General features: G+C 40.0%; 1 protein-coding gene across 1 annotated transcript; it reads right to left on the reverse strand.

Annotated features, from left to right (window-relative positions):
* Positions 1-347: 347 nt before the first annotated feature.
* Positions 348-8,480, reverse strand: LOC122298881. The gene is made up of 5 exons (XM_043108725.1): positions 8,009-8,480; positions 6,493-7,682; positions 5,844-6,230; positions 4,933-5,116; positions 348-601 (listed from the first exon to the last, which is right to left on the reverse strand). Exons 1-5 carry the CDS (start codon positions 8,478-8,480, stop codon positions 348-350), a joined length of 2,487 nt encoding a protein of 828 aa, XP_042964659.1.
* Positions 8,481-24,745: the final 16,265 nt, after the last annotated feature.

Below are 24,745 nucleotides of genomic sequence, written 5' to 3' on the forward strand. Positions count from 1 at the left end.
TGCTCAGTGGTTGACCCTCTTTTTCCATTACTGAGTGGTTATTCTCCTGTAAGCTATTGCTCTCACACTCGCCTCTTCTCTTCTTTCATCTAGAAGATCAAGGCTTCCCTCCAAGCTTATGTCATTCACTATTTCATAGTTGTTTTAGACTCGATGACTCGGCAAGCCAATCACTACTAGTATCACCACTTCACTGTCATAGGTCATGGAAAACTGTGTTTTCCTGGTTAGGGTCCTTAATAGTGGTTCTGTATACCGATAGTACTCCTAAGAGTTCTTTGGCCCATGCTCTTTTTTTGTCTGCAGCCTCTTCTTCACCATGTTGAACACATTCTTGTTTTTCATCTTCACTTGGCCTGAGGGTGACTGAGGGAAGAGTATTTGGCCTTGATCCTTAATTCAGCACACCAGTCTCTATGTTGGTCATGGTCAAACTGTCGTCCATTGTCCAAGATGGCTCGTGGCATGCCAAACTGACACATAATGGATTTCCAAAGAAACCTTATGATGTTGCCAACTGTAATCGTCATCAATGCCTCCACTTCTACCCACTTCAAGAAGTAATTTATAGTGACAATTGCGAACTTCACTTCTCCTTTCCCTGATGGCATGAGACCAACAACGTCAATTGCCCATTGCGCCAAGGGCCATGGTGCCACTATTGTGGTTAACTCCTTAGGTGGGCTATGTGGTATGATGGCATGCAATTAGCACTTCTCACACTTTCTGCAAATCTCTTTTGTATCCCTCGATACATGGGGCCAATAGTAACCTACTCTTAAGACATTCTGCACTAGAGCTCTATCGCTGGAATTATTTCTATGTACCCCCATTGTCTATTTCAGCCATCAAGTGCTATGCTTCCCCAATAGAATCCATCTCAAAAGCAGGACAGAGAAACCTCTCTTGTATTCCACCCCCATCATAAGGATGAACTGGGTTGCCCTATTCTTTATTTTCATTGCCTTTAGCTTTTCGTCAGGGAGCTCCCTTATGGCTAGCTTTTCGTCAGGGAGCTCCCTTATGGCTAGCTTTTCGTCTCATGCCATCATGTCCAAGATGGCTCGTGGCATGCCAAACTGACACATAATGGATTTCCAAAGAAACCTTATGATGTTGCCAACTGTAATCGTCATCAATGCCTCCACTTCTACCCACTTCAAGAAGTAATTTATAGTGACAATTGCGAACTTCACTTCTCCTTTCCCTGATGGCATGAGACCAACAACATCAATTGCCCATTGCGCCAAGGGCCATGGTGCCACTATTGTGGTTAACTCCTTAGGTGGGCTATGTGGTATGATGGCATGCAATTAGCACTTCTCACACTTTCTGCAAATCTCTTTTGTATCCCTCGATACATGGGGCCAATAGTAACCTACTCTTAAGACATTCTGCACTAGAGCTCTATCGCTGGAATTGTTTCTATGTACCCCCATCGTCTATTTCAGCCATCAAGTACTATGCTTCCCCAATGGAATCCATCTCAAAAGCAGGACAGAGAAACCTCTCTTGTATTACACCCCCATCATAAGGATGAACTGGGTTGCCCTTTCTTTATTTTCATTGCCTTTAGCTTTTCGTCAGGGAGCTCCCTTATGGCTAGGTACTTTGCCACATAGTGGGCCAAATCTAGTGCCTTTGGCCCTATCTTTGATACCTCATGTTTGATCGATAGGGTCTCTAGTACTTGGGTCGTTATGTCCCAAAGGGGAAGAGAACTTTCCATGCCCAAGGCAGCTTGTGCAAGATTGTTTACTCACAAGTTGTTGTCTCGCAGTTTTTGTCTGTTGCCCAGATGAGTAACACAAGAATGTGGGTGAATTGGGATTGTTTGAAAAATTAATAATTATAAATCAAATACACAATATCAAATATGAAAAAAATATGAAGCAACAATAAATATAAATAGTAAAGGTAAGAGAGAAGCAAACTCAGTATTTTAACCAAGTTCAGTCCTATTGCTTACGTCCTCTCCTCAAACTACCCATTAAGAATTTTCAAATTTACTATTCAACCTACTTCAGGCAGAGATAGAAACCTATTATAGCTTTGAGCAGCACCACTACAAAAAATCCGTGTAGAAAACCCTCTAAACTTACTAATGTGAATTCCAATCAACTCGCTTTGAGACTCAACAATAATATTGGAAAATAAACCCAAGAAAGCCAAATCAAGTCAATGGATGGAGACCCTAGACCCATTGAGAACTCGTTTCAAGAACTTAGATTATATTAAAATCTAGACCCTTTGAAGAACCCATATCAAGAACCCAGATTACAAGGAGGAACGCCACAAAGGTTGTGATTTACCTTTGATAAGTTCAAAGTTCAATCAAGAACAAGAGGAGTAAACTCAACTCACAATGAAAATTCAATATTGTCTAACCTTCTCAGATGAGACTACAAGTGGTTTAAATAAACAATCCCCAAAAATCCAAAGTGAATAGTGTAATGGGTACTGTAGCGTTAACAGTGCTGAGGTATAATAACTTCTAAAACCCTAGTTCAAATAAAATAATAACTTTTCAAAAAAGCCCTTGGCCAAAATACAAGGCCTTCCCAAAAAACCCTAGTTCATTAGAAATAAGACATATGTGGGCCAAGCATCATCAAGCCCACTTATTATAAACTAATAATAAAAAACCTTTAAACAAATTGAAAGCCTTATCAACAACAGGCCCTATCTCTAAGTCATGTCTTCCACAGCTTGTATCAAGTAGATCAAAACTGGTTCACCTTCCTTAAAGTCCATCTTGAGTGTTGGGCTCTTCCTAACCTCATCCAAAGTGGATTGCACCAATCCTTGTATTGTTTCCTTGATCTTATTGGCTCTTGATCTTGTAATTAACCCATCTGGAACTTGCAAAGGATCTTTAAGGCTAGCTCCACCTTGGTTCCCATCATTCCCCCTCTTCTCAAAAGGATTCAACCTTGAATCTTCACCTACATCAAAAGGAGAAAGATCAGAAACATTATATTCACCTGGAAGATCCACTTTATATGCATTGTCATTAATTTTCTCAAGAATTTGGAAAGATCCATCTCCTCGATGATGCAACTTAATCCGTATATGGACTAGGAATCTTTATTTAAGCAAGTGAACCCAAACCCAATCTCCTGGTTCAAAGATGACATGCCTTTGCGCTTTATTGGCTTGGGAAGCAACCCTTTCATTCTTTTGGAAAATTTGAAGCCGTACCCTCTCATGAAGTGACTTCACCAACTCCGCCTTCTTTTGTCCATCCAAGCTACTCCTGCCATCAATAGGTAAAGGCATCAAATCTAAAGGAGTAAGTGGATTAAAACCATAAACAACTTCAAAATGAGAGTATGAAGAAGTGGTATGCAAACTCTATAAATGGAAAACAATCCTCCCAAGTCTTTAAATTCTTATGAACAACAGTGCATAAACGCTAAGTTAAAGTCCTATTAACTACTACAGTCTGACCATCAGTTTGTGGGTGACAAGTAGTGGAAAATAAGATCTTAGTATTTGATTTCCCCCATAACACCTTCCAAAATTAGCTAAGGAATTTAACATCCCTATCAGAAACAATACTCCTGGGCACACCATGGAGTTGCACTATCTCCCAGAAAAACAAGTCAATTATGTTTGTGGCATCATCTGTTTTATGGCATGGAATGAAATCTACCATCTTGCTAAATCTATCCACAACCACAAAAATAGAATCTCTACCCCTTTTTATCCTAGGCAGCCCCAAAACAAAGTCCATATATATGTCTGCCCATGACTCACTAGGAACAGATAAGGGTGTATACAACCCATGTGGCAAAACCTTAGATTTGGCCTTTCTCCATGTGATGCACCTGCGACAAATGTGATTGACGTCCCTTTTCATCTTAGGTCAAAAGAAATATTCATGCAATATGTCTAAGGTTTTCTTGACACCAAAGTGTTCCATTAATTCCCCACCATGTGCCTCACACACCAATAACTCACGCATAGAACAACTAGACACACACAGTTTGTTTTCTTTAAACAAGTAACCATCATACTTGTAAAACTTACCAAATTCTGCCTTATCACATGCCATATACACATCAGAAAAGTCAGTGTCATTGGCATACATGTCTTTCACATATTCAAACCCAAGCATTTTAGCACTCATAGAAGTAAGAAGTACATACCTCTTGGATAAAGCATCAACAACAATATTCTCCTTACCTTACTTGTAATGGATGACATATGGAAAGGTCTTAATGCATTCCATCCATCTAGCATGCCTCTTGCTCAAATTACCTTGACAGTTGAGATGCTTCAATAATTCATGATCGGTGTGGATCACAAATTTCCTAAGCCACAAGTAGTGCTGCCAAGTCTCTAATCCACGACCAATAGCATAAAGCTCTTTGTCATAAGTAGGGTATTTCAGGGATGCCCCACTTAGCTTCTCACTGAAGAAGGCGATGGGCCACCTATCCTGCATCAAAATGGCTCCAATCCCTATTCCTAAGGCATCACATTCAATCTCAAAAGTTTTTTTAAAATCAGCTAATGCTAACACGAGTGCTGAGCACAACCTTTATTTAGTAGTGGCAAAAGTATTCTCTTGATTAGCCCCCCAATGAAAATTTTCAGATTCCAAAATTTTCTTCTTCATTAGATTCTGGTAAGTAGGTAGGATATCCAAAAATGATTTCCATATAAACAACTTCATTTTTAGAGGAATTTTCAGTTTCCATAGACACTTCCAAAAGGGGTTAATTTGTTGATCCCGGGAACTCTCTCCTATATTTTGAGCAATTGCCAACTGAAGCTTTCTATATCCACTTCGGACTGAATAAAGGCCATTCTTTTCATCTAACCAATACCAGGAGTCTTCATGACTGGGAGCTATATAAATCTTAAAAATCTGGGATACAATTCTTGGATTGAAGAGAGTTCTTAATATTTCAGCATTCCACCAACCCGTACCACTATCCATGAGTGCTTCCACCTTCATATTCGCTTGACTAGGGGCATAAGACTCACTTTGTAACACAAATGGTGAGATTCCAGGGATCCATTGATCCTTGAAAACATTGATTTCTGCCCCATTACCCACTCTCCTAGCACAGCCAGATTTTAACAAATGCAATGCACTGTGAATCCCCTTCCAGACATATGAGGAGTTAAAACCAATTTTTGCATCAAACAAGGAGCATTGTGGAAAGTACTTAGCTTTGAACATCTTGTAAAGGAGAGAGTTACAATTAGTGAGCAAGTGCCAACCTTGTTTTGCTAGAGGGCTTTGTTGAAATCATACAGATTTTTAAACCCCAATCCCCCTTTAAATTTTGATAAACTCAGTTTTTGCCATCCCACCCAGTGAATTTTCTTCTCCTGTGTCTGATTACTCTACCAAAATCTGGCCATCATCATTTCCATTTCATGACATAAAGATTTAGGAAATAAATAGCAGCTCACTGCATATGTCGGGATTGACATTGCCACTGCTTCTAATAAAATTTCCTTTCCCCCTTGAGAAAGCATATTGCCCTTCCACATCTGAATTTTTTGCCACAGCCGTTGCTTTATGCCTACAAATGGTCTTTGTTTAGATCTCCCCACCATTGGCGGTAGCCCCAAATACTTCTCAAATTGTTGAGTGTTACTTCCTCCCCACATTGACATAATGTTTTCTTTCACATCTTCATGCACATTTTTGCTAAAAACCATCGATGTCTTTTCTTTATTTATGCACTGTCCTGAAGCTTTCTCAAACTTATCCAGCAGAGATAGAATTTTTTCATTAGTTGGACCATCAGCTTGGCAAAAGATTACACTATCATCCGCAAATAAAGGTGGTTCACACGTGGAGCCCTTCTACAAATTCTTACCCCTTCAATCATGCCTGGTTCGGCATTCCTTCTTAATAGATTAATCAAGCTTTCAGTGCACAAGAGGAACAGGTAAGGGGATAAGGGGTCCCTTTGCCTAATTCCTCTAGATGGATAGAAATGACCTTTCGGGCTGCCATTGACAAGGACTGAAAATGAAATTGTTGATATACACTGCATAACCAGGTCTGTCCACCTTTGTTCAAAACCAAGAGCATTCATCATTCCCCTTAAGAAACCCCACTCAACTCTATCATACGCTTTACTCATGTCTAGTTTAAGCGACATATAGCCTTCTCGACCCACTCTTTTATTTCTGATGTAGTGTAGAATTCCATACGCCATAAGGACATTGTCCATTATTTGCCTCCCGGGAACAAAAGCACACTGAGTTTCAGAAATGACCATGGGCAGAATTTTTTAAGCCTATTTGCAATGACTTTAGATAATATCTTATAGAGCACATTACAAAGACTAATAGGCCTAAAATCAGCTACTCCTATAGGATTATCTTTCTTAGGAATCAAGCTAAGAAAAGTATGGTTTAGGTCCCTAGGAAAATCTCCTTGATTCAGAGCATTCAACACAGACTTAGAAACTGAGTTTCCAATCTTGCTCCAATATTTTTGAAAGAATACCGGAGACATACTATCAGGACCCGGAGTCGTGGAGGGTGCATTTGCTGAATAGCTTCCTCAACTTCTTTTGCCTCATGAGGAAGTAGTAAATCTGCATTCATTTGGGGAGAGACCTTCCTTTCTACACCTGAGAGCACATCAGTGACATCTGAATCTAAATCAGTAGAAAATAAACTTTGGAAATAATCCACTATCATCTTGCCCATTTGGTCTCCCCTTTTCCAGTTGCCATTATCATCTTTTAGTTGCTGAATCCAGTTTTTCCTCCTCCTTACGTTAGCTTTATGATGGAAAAACATTGAGTTGCTATTCCCTTCCTTTAACCATAACACCCTTGACCTTTGTTTCCACATAATTTCATCCCTTTCCAACCATTTCTGGATTTCCTCTCGAGCCACCTTGTGTTGGGACAGTTGTTGATAAGCTGGGTCCAAGTCTTCTGTCTCTTTTAATTTCTCTTTAGCTGAGGCCAATTCTTTTTGAACATTTCCAAATGATCTTTTATTCCATTTTGATAGCTCAACTCCACATTTAGAAATTTTGCCTATGAGGTTATTGCAGTATTCAGTACCCTCACTTTCATTCCAAATTCTCTCCACAATATTTGAGCATTCTCTGTCCCCTACCCACATCGCTTCAAATCTGAAAAGCCGATGACCCTTTCGCTTTATCGACCCCCCATTAGAGTCCAGCCATATCGGAGTATGGTCCGAGTAAGCTACTACTCCGTGTTGAACATGGGTAAAGGGAAAAGCTTCACACCACATCAGATTTCCCAAAAACCGATCCAACCTCTCACATATAACATCTCCCTCTCTCCTATTGCACCATGTAAAAGGTTTCCCAGAAAATCCTAGATCTCTAAGGCCCTTTTCCTCTAATACAGATCTAAACCCTGCCATTTGCCTTTCACTTCTAAGATTCCTCCCCTGTTTTTCAGATTGGTTGAGGATCTCATTGAAATCCCCAAACACCAACCACGGACTAGTCATTCCCACCCCCAAACCTTTTACAATAGACCACACCTCCTCCCTCCTCTCAGTTTGTGGATGACCATATACACCCGTGATAATACCCGCCCCTCCCTCAAACATAGAGTTCCTAATCAAAGCATGAATGTGGTGCGTAGAGTAATTTATAATATGCAAATCAGCATCATCTTTCCATAACATTGCTAATCCCCCACTACGACCGAAAGAGTCTACAACAAAACAATTCTTATAGCCAAGGGAATACTTACAGAAAGTCCATTAAGATGCCTTCAATCGAGTTTCTTGCAAGAATACCACGTCGAGATCTTCCTTCGTAAGCAGGTCACGAAGCGAACGGACTCCCCGTGGGTTCCCAAGCCCACAGGGATTCCAACTGAAGATCTTCATTGAGACCAGTGGTGCTATTCCACAGCCACCGCCAATGCATCGGGATTGATGGGTCCCGGCCCATGATGTTTCTTCCTGCTACCTGCTTCCTCGTCTGAGACTCCACCATCTTTTCTTTTCTAGTCACACAACCTCTGCTCCTGCAAACCTTCCTTTCCCGATTGAGTATTCCTAAGCTCATTCGGATGATGATTCCATGAACGAGATAGGGCCTTCCTATAGGCTGGCTTGGGTTTCAGAGAAACAGGGATTTTATCAACTTGTCCTTTAGTAAAAGTCGGCCCAAAGAGCTTAGAGCCCGAACTCCCCTCCAAAAAGCCCAATACGGGAACCTCCACTAGAGCCTCTCCTTCCGAAGCTTCTGGAACAACCCCCGATGGATCTCCATCAGCCGACGCCTCTCCTTCTACCTCGGCTAGCTCTGTCACTTCTGTCTGGTTCAACTCCTTTGGAACAGTTGAGTCTCCCCCTTCTTTAGTCTCCTGGTGCTGCCCAGAGCCCGCACATTTGTTTGAAACGGGCTCCTCCTCGTTAGCTAGTAGAGTAGAGTCCAAGAAAGGTGCCAAGGCCTCCTGACGAGGATTCGTGAGTATTAATACCTCCGCCCTTTTTGAATTCATTCCCGTGGTGGTTCCCGAATCCCCTGCCGATGGCCTTTCTCACCTTGTCCTAGGTTCCCATTTCCCTTCACGTCGGGTGGTGCTGAAGTTTGCCCACATCCAATCGCCATATGGGAAGTGCTCAGGAGAGTCACCCATCAGAGCATCTTCACATTCCCTTACTGTGTGACCTAAAACCCCACAAAAATAACACATGTCTAGCAGCCGTTCGTACAAAAGCCGAACCCAGCAAGACCCACCTTCACCCACTTTCAGTCATTTCCTCCTCTGAAAGGGTTGGCATATGTCTATCAAAACTCTTACCCTCATATATTCGCCCCATTCAACTTCCCCTTTCTCTAAATCTACTTCAATAACTTCTCCCAGCATGCTCCCCACCAGTTTTCCCACATAGGAGTTTCGGGCCATTAAGAGGAGGTCATGAATACGCACCCAAAAGGTAGCATGCTTTATCTGGATCGAATTAATTTGCATCAAACTTTCGAAAGGTTTCATGAGGATCAACTATTTGTCAAAATGCCAAGGACCGTTCCTCTCCACTTTCGATTTATCTCCCTCATTTTCAAACTCAATCAACGTAAATATGGCATTCAAATCCCTGAACTTTATTCCGTTAACTGGTCTCCACACTTTCTTCATAGTAGCCTTGAGCGCATCGTGGTTATAGTGCTTTCTAGTGAGTAAACACATTATCAAACAATGTTTTCCCCTGTTCAGAACCTCTTCTACCATACTCGAATCAACTAGCATCTCTTCATTTTCCTTTTCCGTTAAGGACAACGAAGCGTACAAAGAGTCCAAATCCTCATTCATCTTTCTTCTTTCGGAAAACTCGTACGCCAACGAGAAAGTAAAACCCCTACTCTAGAGACGAGAGAGGACTGAAAGGCTCCGATTACCTTTAGATTAGATTTAAAAACAATATGTGTCTAGTTGAAAGTTAAACATGTGTGTATATTTTTTTTATTGATTAATAAGATAACATGTGTCTAATTAAAAATTAAAAGTGTACATACATTTGGTACGCACACTTTTAACTTTTAGAATAAAGTTAGAGGCATATTATCATTTTAATCAATATAAAAAAATATATGTACACTTTTTTATATTGATTAAAAAGATAAAACTTTCCAACTTTTAGAAGTGTAAGTATAATTTTTTATATTGATTAAAAGGATAATATATATATCCAACTTCGTACTAGAAGTTGAAAATGTATAGTTTTTTTATACTGATACGAAAGATAATATATGCCTAATTAAAAATTAAAAGTGTGTGTACATTTTTTATGGATTAAAAAGATAATTAGTTTCCAACTTCATTCTAAAAATTAGAAGTGTACATACAATTTTTTTATGTTGATTAAGAAATGATTAAATTATAATATATCTAAAAATTAGAAGTATACACCCATTTTTTATATTAACTAAAAAATAATGTCTCCAATTATTTTTTTTGGCGTGCGTGGAAAAATTATGATTTTATGGGACATGTGCATTGGTTTTTCTATCATGCATATTGTTTGAGTCTTATATGTTTTTATCTAGTAGTGTTTAGATTTTACTTACCTGTGGCACCATTTTTGGTTCCGTAGATTTTGGTACAGAGTTTGAGGAGGAGGAGGAGGTTGAGCCCGAGGATGCGGCTCCGCCGGAGTTCTGAGTTGAGTTATGCTTTGTATTTGGCTTTTGGAATTATATTTGTGTTTTGTAATATTTTATTATATATGTTTTGAACAGCTTTGTATTAAACTAAGAAAAAATTCTAGTACTTAGTTATTGACCTTGCTTTTCGCTGCGTATTCCTCGTGCACATTCGTTGCTTATACACACACTTGGCACACGTCGATAGGGTGATGACCCGTGATGTCATCATCCGGACGTCTCGATTTTCCCGTGTTCGTGCATGGGGATTTGGGGGCGTCACAGATGGTATCAGAGCGGTTTGGCTCTGGGTAAAACCACATGTCCCGTTGGTAGTACCAGAATATTTTTAAAGTTGTGTTTTAAAAATTATATTAAGTAAAGTTGCTATTTGATTTGTTTTATATGTTTGAGCTTGTTTGCTTGTTTTTATTTATTTAGTTATGTTTTTGCAAGCTGGTTTCTTTTTGTTTCTTGTTATGTGGTGTTAGTTTTTGGGTTTTGTTGTTTTTTTTGTTGTTGGTTTTATTCGTTTTTGTTTTCTTAAAGGGGGTCAAAGGTTGTGGTGGCAGGAAAAAATGGTGAGACCAAGGAAATCTACTCAGGAGCCACGGGACGATACATCGAGAGATGACTCCATAGCCCAAGCAACACAGCAGATGACGGAGTTTATGCAGCAGAATTTTAGGCCACAGTAGACAGGGCCCTGGCCACAACAAGGGGGTCCCTACCCACAACAAGGAGTGCCTTGTCCACAACAAGGAAGGCTTTGGCCACAACTAGGAGGTCCTTGGCCACATCAGGGAGGGCCTTGGCTATACCCAGGAGGGCCTAGTAACATGGTGCAAGCCGGATGCACCTATGAGTGCTTTCTGGCGCATAGGACTCCACACTTCACTGGAGAAAAGGATCCACTTCAAGCTGGAAAGTAGATCAAGGATTTGGAAAGAACTTTTGAGGTGTGTGGTTGCACCGAGGCGCAACAGGTACTCTACGCCAGCTATCTGTTGCAAGGCACCGCTTCTGATTGGTGGGATACCAAGAGGGTAATGCTGGAATCAGAATTGGGATCTTTGGCCACTATGACCTGGCAGCGCTTCAAAAAAGAGTTTAATGATTGCTTCTTTCCCACTTCTGTAAGGAAGCAAAAGGCAAGAGAGTTCTCAAATTTGGTCCAAGGGAGCACGACAGTGGAATAGTAAGCCCGAAGATTTATTGAACTTGGGCGATTTGCTCCCCACCTCATCACCACTGAGGAAATGCGAGCTAAGCGTTTTCATGAGGGACTACGCCCTAATATACGCCGTATGGTGGTCAGTCACCGGATATCCACTTTTCAGGACTTAGTGGATGTGGCCACCCTTATAGAGCGAGAGAATAATCTGAGTATGGGCTCCCCTCCAGGACATAAGAGGCGGAGTTTTTCTGGTGAATGAAGCAGCTCGGGTTCACCTCATAAATTTGTTCAGCAGACTGGAACTCGACTGCAAGCATCCTCAGGTGTTCGTATGGGAGGACGAGTGCCAGTTTGCGGAGTTTGTAATAGAGCCCATTTGGGTGAGTGCCCTTCTAGTGGGGCTCGATGCTATAATTGTGGCCAGCATGGTCACTTTGCTCGTGAGTGTCCCAGACCAGTTCAAGGAAGCCGTGGAGGTAGACGCGGTGGAAGAACAAATCCAAGACAAGCAGTGCAAGCCCGGGTTTATGCTGTCGGGGAGATGTTAATGATGAGGCACCAGCGACCCATGATGCTGGAGTAATTACAGGTATGGATTTAATTTAATTTTATGTTGGATTTGATTTTTTGGTGTGCTTTGATTTCTTTGTGTTTTTGGATTTCATGGGTTAATGTGTTTGGTTCAGGGAGAGTCTGTTTATATGAGTTTTATGCTTGCACTTTGTTTGATTCCGGTGCATCACAGTCATTTGTATCTTCCACGTTTGTGCAGATGTGTAATTTGGTCACGGAACCTTTGCCGAAGTCATTGGTAGTGGCTCTACCCAATGGTGAAATGGTGTGGTGTTCCAAGGTTGCTTTGGGATGCTCGTTAAATTTTGAGGGAAGGTTCTTGGATGCTGATTTGGTGGTGTTTAAACTGTTGGGTTTTGATATCATCCTCGGGATGGATTGGCTATACCGATATTCTGCGAGTATTAATTGCAGAAGTCGGGTAATTAGCTTTCAGTTTCCAGATGGTGATTATCTAGAATTTGCAGGGAGTAGGCCGAAAGAAAAGCCGGTAATTATATCGGCAATTCAAGCAAGAAGAGAGATTACATGGGGAGCGGATGTATTCTTAGTTCAGATGGTGTCTACGCTGTCTGAGAAGAAGTCTTTGGTAGACATTCCAGTTGTGGAAGAATTCCCCAATGTGTTTGTGGATGACTTGCCTGGAATACCTCCTGTTCGAGAAATTGAGTTTGTTATAGACTTAGAACCTGGAACGGCTCCTGTACATAAAGCTCCTTACCACATGGCATCAGCTGAATTAAAAGAGTTGAAGACTCAGTTGCAAGCGCTGGTAGATAAGGGGTTCATTCAACCAAGTACTTCGCCATGGGTGCGCCAGTTCTGTTTGTTAAAAAGAATGATGGAACCCCCCGTATGTGCATTGATTATCGGGAATTAAATAAGGTGACCATCAAAAATAAATATCCTCTCCCACAGATCGATGATTTGTTTGATCAGCTTCAAGGAGCAGTTGTGTTCTCAAAGATTGATTTGAGGTCGGGATACTACCAGTTGAGGATCAGAGACAAGGATGTGCCCAAAACTACTTTCAGGTCGAGATATGGGCATTATGAATTTAAGGTGATGCCGTTTGGATTAGCCAATGCCCTTGCTGCTTTCATGGATTTAATGAATCGAGTATTTTGACCTTATCTGGATTCCTTTGTGGTAGTATTCATTGATGATATTCTTATTTATTCCCGAGATGTTGAAGAGCATGTGTATCATCTTTGTCTAGTACTTGGAAAATTGAGAGAATACCAATTGTATGCCAAGCTTAGCAAGTGTGAATTCTGGTTGGAGGAAGTCAGATTTCTTGGGCATGTGATTTCCCAAGACGGAGTAGCTGTTGATCCTAGTAAGGTGGAAGCCATTTTGTCATGGCAGCGTTCAACAACAGTGTGCGAGATCCAAAGTTTCTTGGGACTTGCCGGATATTACCGAAAATTTGTGGAGGGATTTGCTCGCCTATCCGGACCTCTCACAGCGTTGACCAGAAAGAATGCAGAATTTGTTTGGTCAAATAAATGTGAGAGAAGCTTCTAAGAACAGGTTGACGACAGCACCAGTGTTAGCGCTTCCAGAACCGCATAAGCCATTCGTAGTCTTCAGCGATGCATCTAAATTTGGATTGGGTTGTGTCCTTATGCAGGAAGGACGGGTTGTTGCCTATGCATCCTGTCAGCTAAAGGACCATGAGAAGAATTATCCGACACACGATTTGGAATTGGCTGCAATTGTTTTTGCTCTCAAGATCTGGCGACACTTCTTGTATGGGGAAGCTTGCGAGCTATACACCGATCACAAGAGCTTGAAGCACTTGTTTTCCCAGAAAAATCTGAACATGAGGCAAAGGCGGTGGCTAGAGTTAATCAGTGACTACCAGTGCGAGATCAAGTATCATCCAGGGAAGGCAAATATAGTTGCTGATGCTTTGAGCCGAAAATCGCACTTGGAAGATGAAGTCGAGCCGTCAGAATTGGATTCTTTGCTTTGTGGGATGAGAAGACTCCTTATTGAAAGTTCACAGCAAGAAGAGATTTTATCTTCAGTTCTTGATATTCGGGTAACTGATTTTGAGGAATTGAAGACTCTTCAAAGGAAGGATCCGAAGCTGCTGAATATCAAAAAAAGAGTCAGAAAATCTCGAGGGCCGTTGCACTATAGCATGGATAAAGATGGAATACTTCGGTTCTGAGATCGCAGAGTGGTCCCCAAAGATTCAGAATTCAAGGAGCGGATCATGGTAGAAGCTCATGCGGCCCCTTATTCAGTTCATCCCGGCAGTACGAAAATGTACCGGGACTTGAAGAAAAATTATTGGTGGGATGGAATGAAGAGGGATATTGCCTTATATGTTGAGAAATGTCACACATGCCATCAAGTCAAGGCCGAGCATCAAAGACCCACTGGTATGCTCCAACCCCTCCCTATTCCTGAGTGGAAATGGGATGACATCACGATGGAATTTGTAGTGGGCTTGCCGAGAACGCCTAGTGGGAAAAATTTTGTTTGGGTGATTATTGACCGATTAACGAAGAGTGCTCATTTCTTGCCTGTTAATAACACCGATTCCTTGGGTAAGTTGACCCGCTTGTACGTCAAGGAATAGTGCGGCTGCACGGCATACCGAAAAGTATAGTGTCGGATCGAGACCCAAGGTTCACGTCTCAGTTCTGGAAGATTTTGCAGGCAGCATTGGGTACTAAGTTGAAGTTCAGTATTGCATATCACCCACAGACAGACGGCCAATCAGAGCACACCATTCAGACCCTTGAAGATATGTTGCGGGCATGTGTCATAGAATTTCAAGGGAGTTGGGAAAGCCATTTGCCGCTCATAGAGTTTGCGTATAATAACAACTTCCATGTGACCATTCAGATGGCTCCCTAAGAAGCTCTTTATGGGAGGAAGTGCAGATCGCCCTTGTGTTGGGATGAAGTCGGGGAAAGTAAGATAATTGGACCCGAAATAATTCAAGAGATGCAAAACCGAGTTCGGATCATCAGGGATAAAATGGCAGCAGCACAGAGTCATCAGAAAAGCTACGCTGATACCAGGAGGGGAGAGTTATCTTTTGAAGAAGGTGATTGGGTTTATCTCAAATTCTCTCCCATAAGAGGAGTTAAGCGTTTTGGCAAGAAGAGGAAACTGGATCCGAGGTATGTCGGCCCTTTTCAGATTTTGGAGAAGGTAGGGTCCGTTGCCTATAGAGTTGCTTTGCCAGAATATTTTGGGGATATTCATGATGTCTTCCACGTATCATCCCTAAAGAAGAGCTTTGGACAACAAGAGCCACGCTTTGTCGATCCAGAGAGTATTCAGTTGCAACCGGATCTCACTTATGAGGTTGTTTCGTCGCAGATCATGGATTGGAAGGAGCAAAAGTTGAGGTCCAAGATGATACCTTTGGTTAAGGTGGCATGGGGAGATCCGTTAGTTCAAGATTTCTCTTGGGAGCGAGTAGCTGATATGAGGGAGCAGTACCCATACTTGTTTGAGTAAAGACGGTACGTTTCTTAATCTTGGTCACAGATGGTTTATGTGATTTTATATGGCTTGTTTCAAGTTGGTGTTTGATCTTGCAAATTTCGAGGACAAAATTTGTTTTTAAGGGGGGGGAGGATGTGATGACCCGCTTTTACGAGTATTTTCACTGAAGGGTTGTTTTTAATTTAATTAATATAGTGGTTTATTTATTTTACATTATTGCGTTTTAAATTGGTTTTTAATTTATTAGATGTTGTGTTTAATTAATTTAGTCGTTTTACGGTTTTTAATCTCGTTTTCGGCAGATCTGTTTTGGTTTCTGGAGTGAGGTTTGGATCTCATTTCTTCCCTCCATCTTTTCTTTTCTCTCTTTTTCCTTTTTCTCTTTTTCTCTTTTCTTTCTTTTTCCTTTTTCTTTTTCTTTCCTTTTCCCTTTCTTCCCGTGCGATCCCCCCCGTGCGTCTTCTCTCTCTCTCTCCTCTCCTTCACGCCGATCACCCCTAGCACCCAAACCCACCGCTGCCGGCCACCGTGCAGCACACCACCACCACCACCAACCTCTTCCCCTCCCTCCGGCGAACCACCCCACAAATTTCCACCACCAACGGAGCCACCGTTTAGCCGGAAAACCATCTTCAAGCCGAACGGCTTTTGCTCCGATCTGCCGCCGTCGCTCCACCTCCAGCCACCACCTCTTCACCACTTTATCACCGACTCCTTGCCATCCTAACCCACCCATTTCCGGCCTCTAACAGTTGCCGGAACAGCTCCCACGAGCTAGCTTTCCGATTTGGGTATTTTGGCCTTTCTCCACCGTTTTCGCCGCTACCCACGACCAAACTCCACTTCCACTAGCTTCATAAACATCCCTAGACCATTCCCTATCAATCCCGAGCTTTGGTTTGTCCCCGTTCAAAAGTGAGTATTTTACAACCCACGGCCACAGTGAAATTTCACAGTTACGTTGCTTTTCTTCCGCCGTTTGCAACGCCGCAAGCTTTCGAAAAATACCATATAGCGCTATAAGTATTTTTCAAACCCTAATTTTAGATTTAAATATATTTTGCTCATTCAATAAATATTTGTTGTTGGTTGGCTGATTCCGGACTGAGTCCGAGGAGTTCGGGGGTCGAATGGATTGAGGACGGAGTGCTTGGTTTTGGTTGTTTGTGATTGCTTGATTATTTGAGCCATGAGGCGCGAGTTGCATATTGTGTATATGTGCATTTTATTTTATTTGAGAAAATCCCGTTTTATTGGCATAAATATTTTTTGGTGCGTGTGTCTCACGAGCCCAAGCCGGGATGGGTTATTATCTCGGTGAAGCTCCTCTGGTCACTCAAGAGTGGATAAAAACTGAGTGACATCCCCTGGGTTGTCGCAGGGCGACGACCAGATTGCATGATACGGTAACGCTGTCGTGTCGACCCCGTGGTCCCTAGAGTGGCGGGGACTAGAGGATGGCCTGGCCAGGTACGCGCGGGGCGCGAGTCTGGGCATCGCTCGTTTAGGTGTCACACACGTAGTCGTTACCTGCGATGTGGCACAGAGCCAGGGTGTGCGGATGATCCCTAGGGGAGATCATGGTGCATGCATAATTGGATGGTTTTTATGGTTTTTGGATGCGGGCCATTTTCTGTGAAAATGGCGAGGTTTGGTTTCGAGACTTCTGATCCATTTTCTAGGAAAATGGTAGTTTGGGTCATTATCTGGGATAATGGTGAGGATGTACTGAGGCTTTTGATCCATTTTCTGGGAAAATTGTGGTTTGGGCCATTATCTGGGATAATGGCGAGACTTGGTTTAAGGATATGTTTTTGTGGGCCAAATGGGTTTTTTTTTTTGCGTGCGTGGAAAAATTATGATTTTATAGGACATGTGCATTGGTTTTTCTGTCATGCATATTGTTTGAGTCTTATATGTTTTTATCTAGTGGTGTTTGGATTTTACTTACCTGCGGCACCATTTTTGGTTCCGTAGATTTTGGTGTAGAGTTTGAGGAGGAGGAGGAGGAGGAGGTTGAGCCCGAGGATGCGGCTCCGCCGGAGTTCTGAGTTGGGTTATGCTTTGTATTTGGCTTTTGAAATTATATTTGTGTTTTGTAATATTTATTATATATGTTTTGAACAACTTTGTATTAAACTAAGAAAAAATTCTGGTACTTAGTTATTGACCTTGCTTTTCGCTGCATATTCCTCGTGCACATTCATTGTTTATACACATACTTGGCACACGTCGATAGGGTGATGACTCGTGATGTCATCATTCGGACGTCTCGATTTTCCCGTGTTCGTGCGTGGGGATTTGGGGGTGTCACATTTAGCATGAGAATATTTGTGTTCTAATTCAACCAATTTGTTATAGGACCTAAAACTATAAAGGTTCCTCTCCAAACACCTGAACCTGTGAAGTGACAAGAATTCACAAGCTGTGAGGTCGGGGTATTCATCACCTGTGGGCTCCAATATCCACTGCCACAAAACACAACAAGCCATCAAAATTCTCCATGCATTGGGCACCAATTGGGCCGGAGCGAGTCCTAGAATGTCTAATACGTCGCGGACTAGCCGCGCAAAGGGTAAATGAAGCCCCATTGTAAACATTGCAAGATAAAGAGCGATTGAAACAGCCATACCTCTTGCGTCAACAACACTCTGGTTTTGAGAAGGTGCCCTCAAAACCACCGAGTCAGGAATGTTGAAGTCATTCCTCACATTCTCAAGCTAGCGAGGAGAGATGTTTGAAGACCATTGATGGCAGAATGCCTCCCCCTTCTCTATTAGGGTTTGCAAGAACATTTTCAGTAAGGATGGGAGAATTGCGAGGTTGCAAGGTATGACGCCCCCAGATTCCGCTTGGGATCGAACGGACATCTAAAGCGTTAGGACATGCAACACAAGATTACCTGCCCACGTTCATGACATATAAGATGCAATATTCCTATCATGCATCTAGCATTATGCAATGTTGGCAGCGGATAATTTTTTTTTTTTTAGCAATACTATGCACCAAATTTATAATATCCCAAATAGTTAAATTTTAATCCAAGCATACTTAATAAAATAAACATCCACAATTTCAGTACGAGTCTCATAATACTATAATCTCAAAAACATGATAGACCAGACTCCATATTTACATTACCAAAAATACACTATTTAGGAAGTTGGTCGAGTAACTCGTGTAACTCGACTAACGAGACCAGAATACTATCCAAAAACTACCTATGGAAGCTATAAGCTCCATGTCGCGTCTGCGGCATCTAGTCAACCTCCTCCAGTCTACCAATGTCCGCTCTCTACTCTAATCCTGACACATTGCCTACCATTCGGAGAAAATGGTAGTTTGAACTGCCATGGTGAGATTTGATTACAAATCTCAATAAGTTAATAGAAAATTCTCACACAGGTTAATGATGCATGCATGGCAGTAAAAGCATGAATATATAATTAAAGTCGTAAGTAAGCATAGCATAACTTGACATATAGCATGGCATAACTGACATAACCTAAACTGAAACGTGAACTGAACTTGACTTGACATGATATGAACTTGAACTTATAATATAACATGGGCTAGCAACATAACATGAACATGAACTTAAAACATAACATGAACTTGAATCATAGCACAAACATGAACATACATAATATAAACATGAACTTGAATTTAATATAAACCTAAGCATAACATGACATAAACGTAAACTTGAGCGTGAACATAACATAACATGAGCGTGAACTTGAACATAACATGATATGAATATGAACTTAAAACTTAATGTAAACATGGATATAACATAACATGAACGTGAACTTGAACATAATATGACAGCAAATTATACTCCTTCACCATAGTACTCGACAGTGCATAGCCTTGACTATAGTACCAGGCAACACATATCATTCTTCTGTAGTACGGCAGATTATACTCCTTCACCATAGTACTTGGCAGCGCATAGCCTTGACCATAGTAACAGGCAACGCGTATTATCCTTGACCGTAACATATTGCTTATTCTTAACTTCTTAACATAAACTTGGAATCTTGTTCAATAGACTTAATTAATAACGTGACCATATGGGTACTACACAAGTACCCTTGAACCATGTGTCCCTGCCGATTATCGCATCACAACACAGGTATCTACACCAGCTGTGAGTACGTTAATACGTACTCCACAATTGTTGTGGCCCCATGTATTCTACGTGTCACAATTGTTGTGTCTTATATAATGTATGCTCCACAATTGTTGTGACTCTATACTTCATGCTCCACAATTTTTGTGGCCCCATGAATTGTTTGTGCCACACTTGTTGTGAACACATATAAAATAAAATATGGCTCCATCGGCGTTAGTGCCCGGCGTGCTCCGGTGACCAGCTAGTTAGACCCCATTTGCAACGTGTTAACTGTATTTCGTCAACCCACATGAACAAAGGAGTTCCACTAAGATATTACCCCATCATAGCACTTAGGGTCATGATTAACGTGAATAACTTAATATGAACGTGATCTGAAGCTTGTCTTAACATAAACTTGATCTGACTTTTTCACTTAATATGACATACTTGCAATGGTGAATATTATATGATATTACATACAAGTAATATGTGGCATATTTAATATGGCATACTTATAACATATAACAATACGTGACAGAATAGATTGTGTAACAGATAAATATTCATGACAGAATAAATCATGCATAACAGATAAACGTATAATGACGTGGCATCGCATGGCATATCTAATAACATAAATACATAAATTGTAGTTTCCTTACCCAGCATACATACACAGTAAACTAATAGTAAATTAGAAGCTAACTTACCTCGATCTTCGCGTTCTAACGAGAATAAAGTGCAAAATATGAGGAACTATAAGAGGATTTTCTAAAAGTTAAAAATTTAATTACTAATAACTAAAAATATGTAAAAGAGACAACTTAGAGTAAAATTACTATTTTACCCTCTACATTTGGAAAAATGACCATTTTACCCCTAACTTAATGATTTCACATCCTTACTCCAAAAATTTTCAAAATTTATATTTCTCATGTAAATTTTGTCCTAAACTCAAATATCAACTCAGAAAAATTTAAAACAAATCACAACTATGGAAAATACACTATGACCTAAACATCCATAGGTCATTTCTCTTGATTTTTGTTGCAATTCCTTCCAATTTCAAAACTCATTCTTAACCCAAAGTTTTGCAACAAGGATCTTCCTATCCTAAGTTTGAAACCATACTTAAAACATCCATTTAGAAAAAGCTAATAATCAACACCAATCTTTTTGTAAAAAGATCCAAACACTTGAATCACAAGCTTTGACTCTAAATCAAAACATCTCCAAGAATTCCAAAAAAATCAAATCTTACTTCTAACATATTCATAACATAATCCTAAGATAAACCATGCTTTAAATCATCAAACTAAAGTTAGCAAAATCACAAAATAACACTTGGAGTTTTTGGTTTTACACTTAGTGCAAAAACAGAAACTTTTTCCTCAACTAGTTTTGATAAATCTCTTAATCAATGGCTTAAGAATGTGAGATCTTTGAAATAAAGCATCACATGGTTTAAAAATGTGTCCTAAATAATATCCAACCATAAAACTTAAAATCACATGGCTAAAAATCAATAAAACATGGATCTAATCCAAAACCATCAAATCTTAGGCCTAAATCAAAATTCTCTTGTATAGAAAAATCATATCTTTGAAAATAATACTAAATATCTTCAAATAACATCCTAACATGAAAATAAGAGACTTATTATCATCATATAAAAATATCAAATCCTTTAGAGTAAGATCAAACCTCGAAATATTCAAACTTTCTCCAAACAAAAGCTGTTTTTCCACTTCCAGTTTTCAAGTTTCTAGATCTAAGAAAATCTATCATCAAAAAATTTATTCATGCAAAAAAACCTCAATGTAAACTCATAAACATATTCTAACAACACTCCATAAAATTTTCGGACCAAGATATGTCCATTAGCTTGGTCACAAACTCCAAAACATAACATACTCTCTAGTTTCACGCCCAGAATGACCTTTTCATAGTTAAAAATATTTTTGACCAATCAAATGACCATGGAATGATATGAATAATATATATATATATATATATAAGGAACCTATACTCAAAGAGGAACAACTTTTATGAAGGAGTCATTGTGTGAAAATACTTACAAAGGGTCAAAAATATCCACACAAAAAGACTCAGAAATCTACCCGAGAGAGCTCTTTTAGGTTTCTCTCTAAGAATGGGGTGAAGAAGTGATGAAAGGGAAGGAAGTGTGTCTTGCACGACTCAAGAATTATGTAGGTGGAAGATATGGACCTGAATGACCCTTGATTAGAGGTGACTATGTGACATAAAGTGGAAAATAGTGAGGGGCAAAGGACTGCCTGCAGAAGTTGTGAGGTATGGAGGTTGATAGGGTGGGTTTCTCCATCTCATCATGGCACTATTAGGTGCAGCCAAGGGCAGAGATATTCTACCATGTGGGGGAGGAAACTTCTTCAAGAATTTTTGCCAAGGTGGCCAAATTCGTGGGTCTTGCTGGGCCTCAACTAAGTGGGTTTCAATTTGGGATTTAAATGGGGTTTGGTTAGGTTTTGAGATGCTATCAAGTCCAAATTCAATTTTTCTTGGCCCAATCAAATTTTCAAGGTTTAAAAGGTTGGATAATGATGTCATAATAAGAATTTGAGAAATTAATAGCTTGTGAAAGTGATTTAATCAAGTGATTAAACACAATGCTAGAAATTGGATCAAAAAGGGTTTGAATGCCAACTTTAGGATTTGGGGAAACTGTTTAGGGTTTTGGTTTCAATCAAGTTTTTGGGGTTTCAATTGGATCCCAACCATTTAGGGTTTCACTAGGGTTGAAACCCTTTTTAATCTGGCTCAATTTGGTTGATCAGATGAAAAAAAAATTTGCTTAGGTGGTATGATCTCACACCTTGATTTCCTTCACAAATCCATCTAATAGTTCCTCTTCGTACCAAGTGTCTAATACTATTTACTATGTGTGGCTAAGATCTTGCCAAGTCTCTAAATAAAACTTCTCTAACTTAATTTGGACATTCCACATAATGATTTTAAAAATACTGCACTTAGAACACTTATCGAGGTTACTATTTACTCCAAAAAAATGTATAATAAACTTAATACTGAAAAAAGCCTAAATATTCATATTAACCTACAGTAAAAATCGTTTATCAAAACTCAACCCCAAAATGCCCCTAAAAATAAATTCACAGTTTCTAACAGGCATTTCGTCCGAAATTATGAAAATGAGTTATTGCGTTATAAAATCCTAAATAATTAACTGAGTCTAGTGGCACAAACCATAACATATTCTGACACTCTAACTATTTCAAACAATTAAAATCGCATTTCTGGCACCATAGTGAGTGATAACACTGATTATGTTAACAGACTAAAACTTCTACGATTAGTCGATTCATGAAAACTTATGGAGTTTTCACGAAATTCCTAAAGTCTATAGAAATTCTACCATTAAATTTCTAGCGGACTGTTACATAAGGAACCATCCCCGTGAGAAGCAGTTGACCTTTTACCCTTGGAAGACCCAATGAAAGAGGATTGGAGTTCAAAAGGAAGGAACGACACCGATAAATTGATTGAAGAGAAGCAAGAAATCAAGAACAACAAAATACTCAAGAAGAGGAAAGAAAAGAAGTTGGAAAGGAGAAGTATGAAGATGAGAGTCCAGGAGTCTTAAGTATGAGTGACGGTTGATGTGCAAAGGGGCACGAAGATGAAACGACATTCTGACAATAAAACACAATTCATGAAATGACGGATGTGATTTTAAGTCCCATCACACGTAGTGTGATGAAACTTCACGGGGTAACTGAAGGGGCATAACACTCTAAGTGACCCAAACAGTTATGGGCTGCTAGTTAGGTTCTCGACCCACCTTCCCAAGAGAACCTGGCCCATCCTTAGGGGCCCAGTCCATTCCAATACTGATGAGATAATTATCTAAGGATTATATTGGATAAGGGCAGTTACCATTTAGATTAAATATCAGATGAACCCCTCATCCACAGGTTTGAATTTTGAATAGCAGATAAGTTTGTTATCAAATAATAACGGACATTTCATGGGCTCTATATAATCATAGAACCTAGGTATGTAATGATCATATGATTCATTGGCATTCAAAAGGGTTTACTCATTGTGACCACTAACTTAGATATTGGAAGCATTCCCATGAACCCCTAAGTCATTTTACTCTTTGGTTGCAAGTGATCGTGCTTTAGTGGCAGTGAAACACATCCATAACATGGGTATTAAAAGAAATTTAACACAAACAAAAATAAATGAGCAGACGAAGTACTGGGGTCAGTGCTATGATTGTGAAAAAGAAAAGTGAGAGGAACTAGGAGAAATCGAGAGAGTCAGTGGTGCTTGCAGAGAACGAAAGGAGTAGAAGAAGAGAAAGGACTCACTCACTGAAAAAAGCAAAGTGCAGATCTAGTGAAGATCAACAATGGTGTGGCTAGGCAGACGACGACGAAGTCCCAAGAAAACTATGTGCCACGGATATAGGTGGAGATTTACAGCAATGGAGTACTATGAGAGGCCTCTTGAAACATCTTGCATGGTGGTTCTAAGTGGCTAGGCCAACAGTGGCAATAGCCTCGAGAAGGATGACGTACGGAGGTGAATGGATGAATGTTGGTTCTGAGTAAGGTAGAGGACTAATCGGATTGTGAGAGTAGTTATGTTGTTGCATGAAGATTTTCTGTGATTGAAATCATGGACTAAGGAGTGATAAATAGATGGGAAGAACTGCTTCGACGTGTTCAATTCAAATTCTATCACCGGCTTCAGGAGAAAGAAGCGGTATGTTTACTAGGAGGAGAAGAATAAGGATAAGTGGCCATGGGCAGTTTGAGTTTAACTAAACTCGGATTTTGACGGATAAATCTTATTTATCCCGTTCTAAATTAATAATCACATTAAAAATGATTTAAACAAATCTTACTATGATTTAATTAAAAAATTTATCTACAACATAAATAATAAATAATTAAATTAAAATTAATAACAATAATATTAATAAAATGAATAAAAATGACTTTATCGTCCAGGTTTTAAATATGCATGTTACAACCGGACCCATTTGTTACAACTAATCACTCTATGAATCATTAATTTTCTAGATTTCTTAATTACATACCACATGGATCAATTTGTAATTAATTAACACAAACCCCAAGTACTTGAGTTTTCATGATTATGACTTTTAAGACTTCACGACTTTTAAATTTATGATAAATTATCTTTTATATAAGGAAATTGCATTTTTTTTTTTTAAAATCAAATAAGCAAATTGCATTAAATAAAAAGC

This window comes from Carya illinoinensis, chromosome 16, assembly GCF_018687715.1.
Source record: "Carya illinoinensis cultivar Pawnee chromosome 16, C.illinoinensisPawnee_v1, whole genome shotgun sequence".
Lineage (NCBI taxonomy): Eukaryota > Viridiplantae > Streptophyta > Magnoliopsida > Fagales > Juglandaceae > Carya > Carya illinoinensis.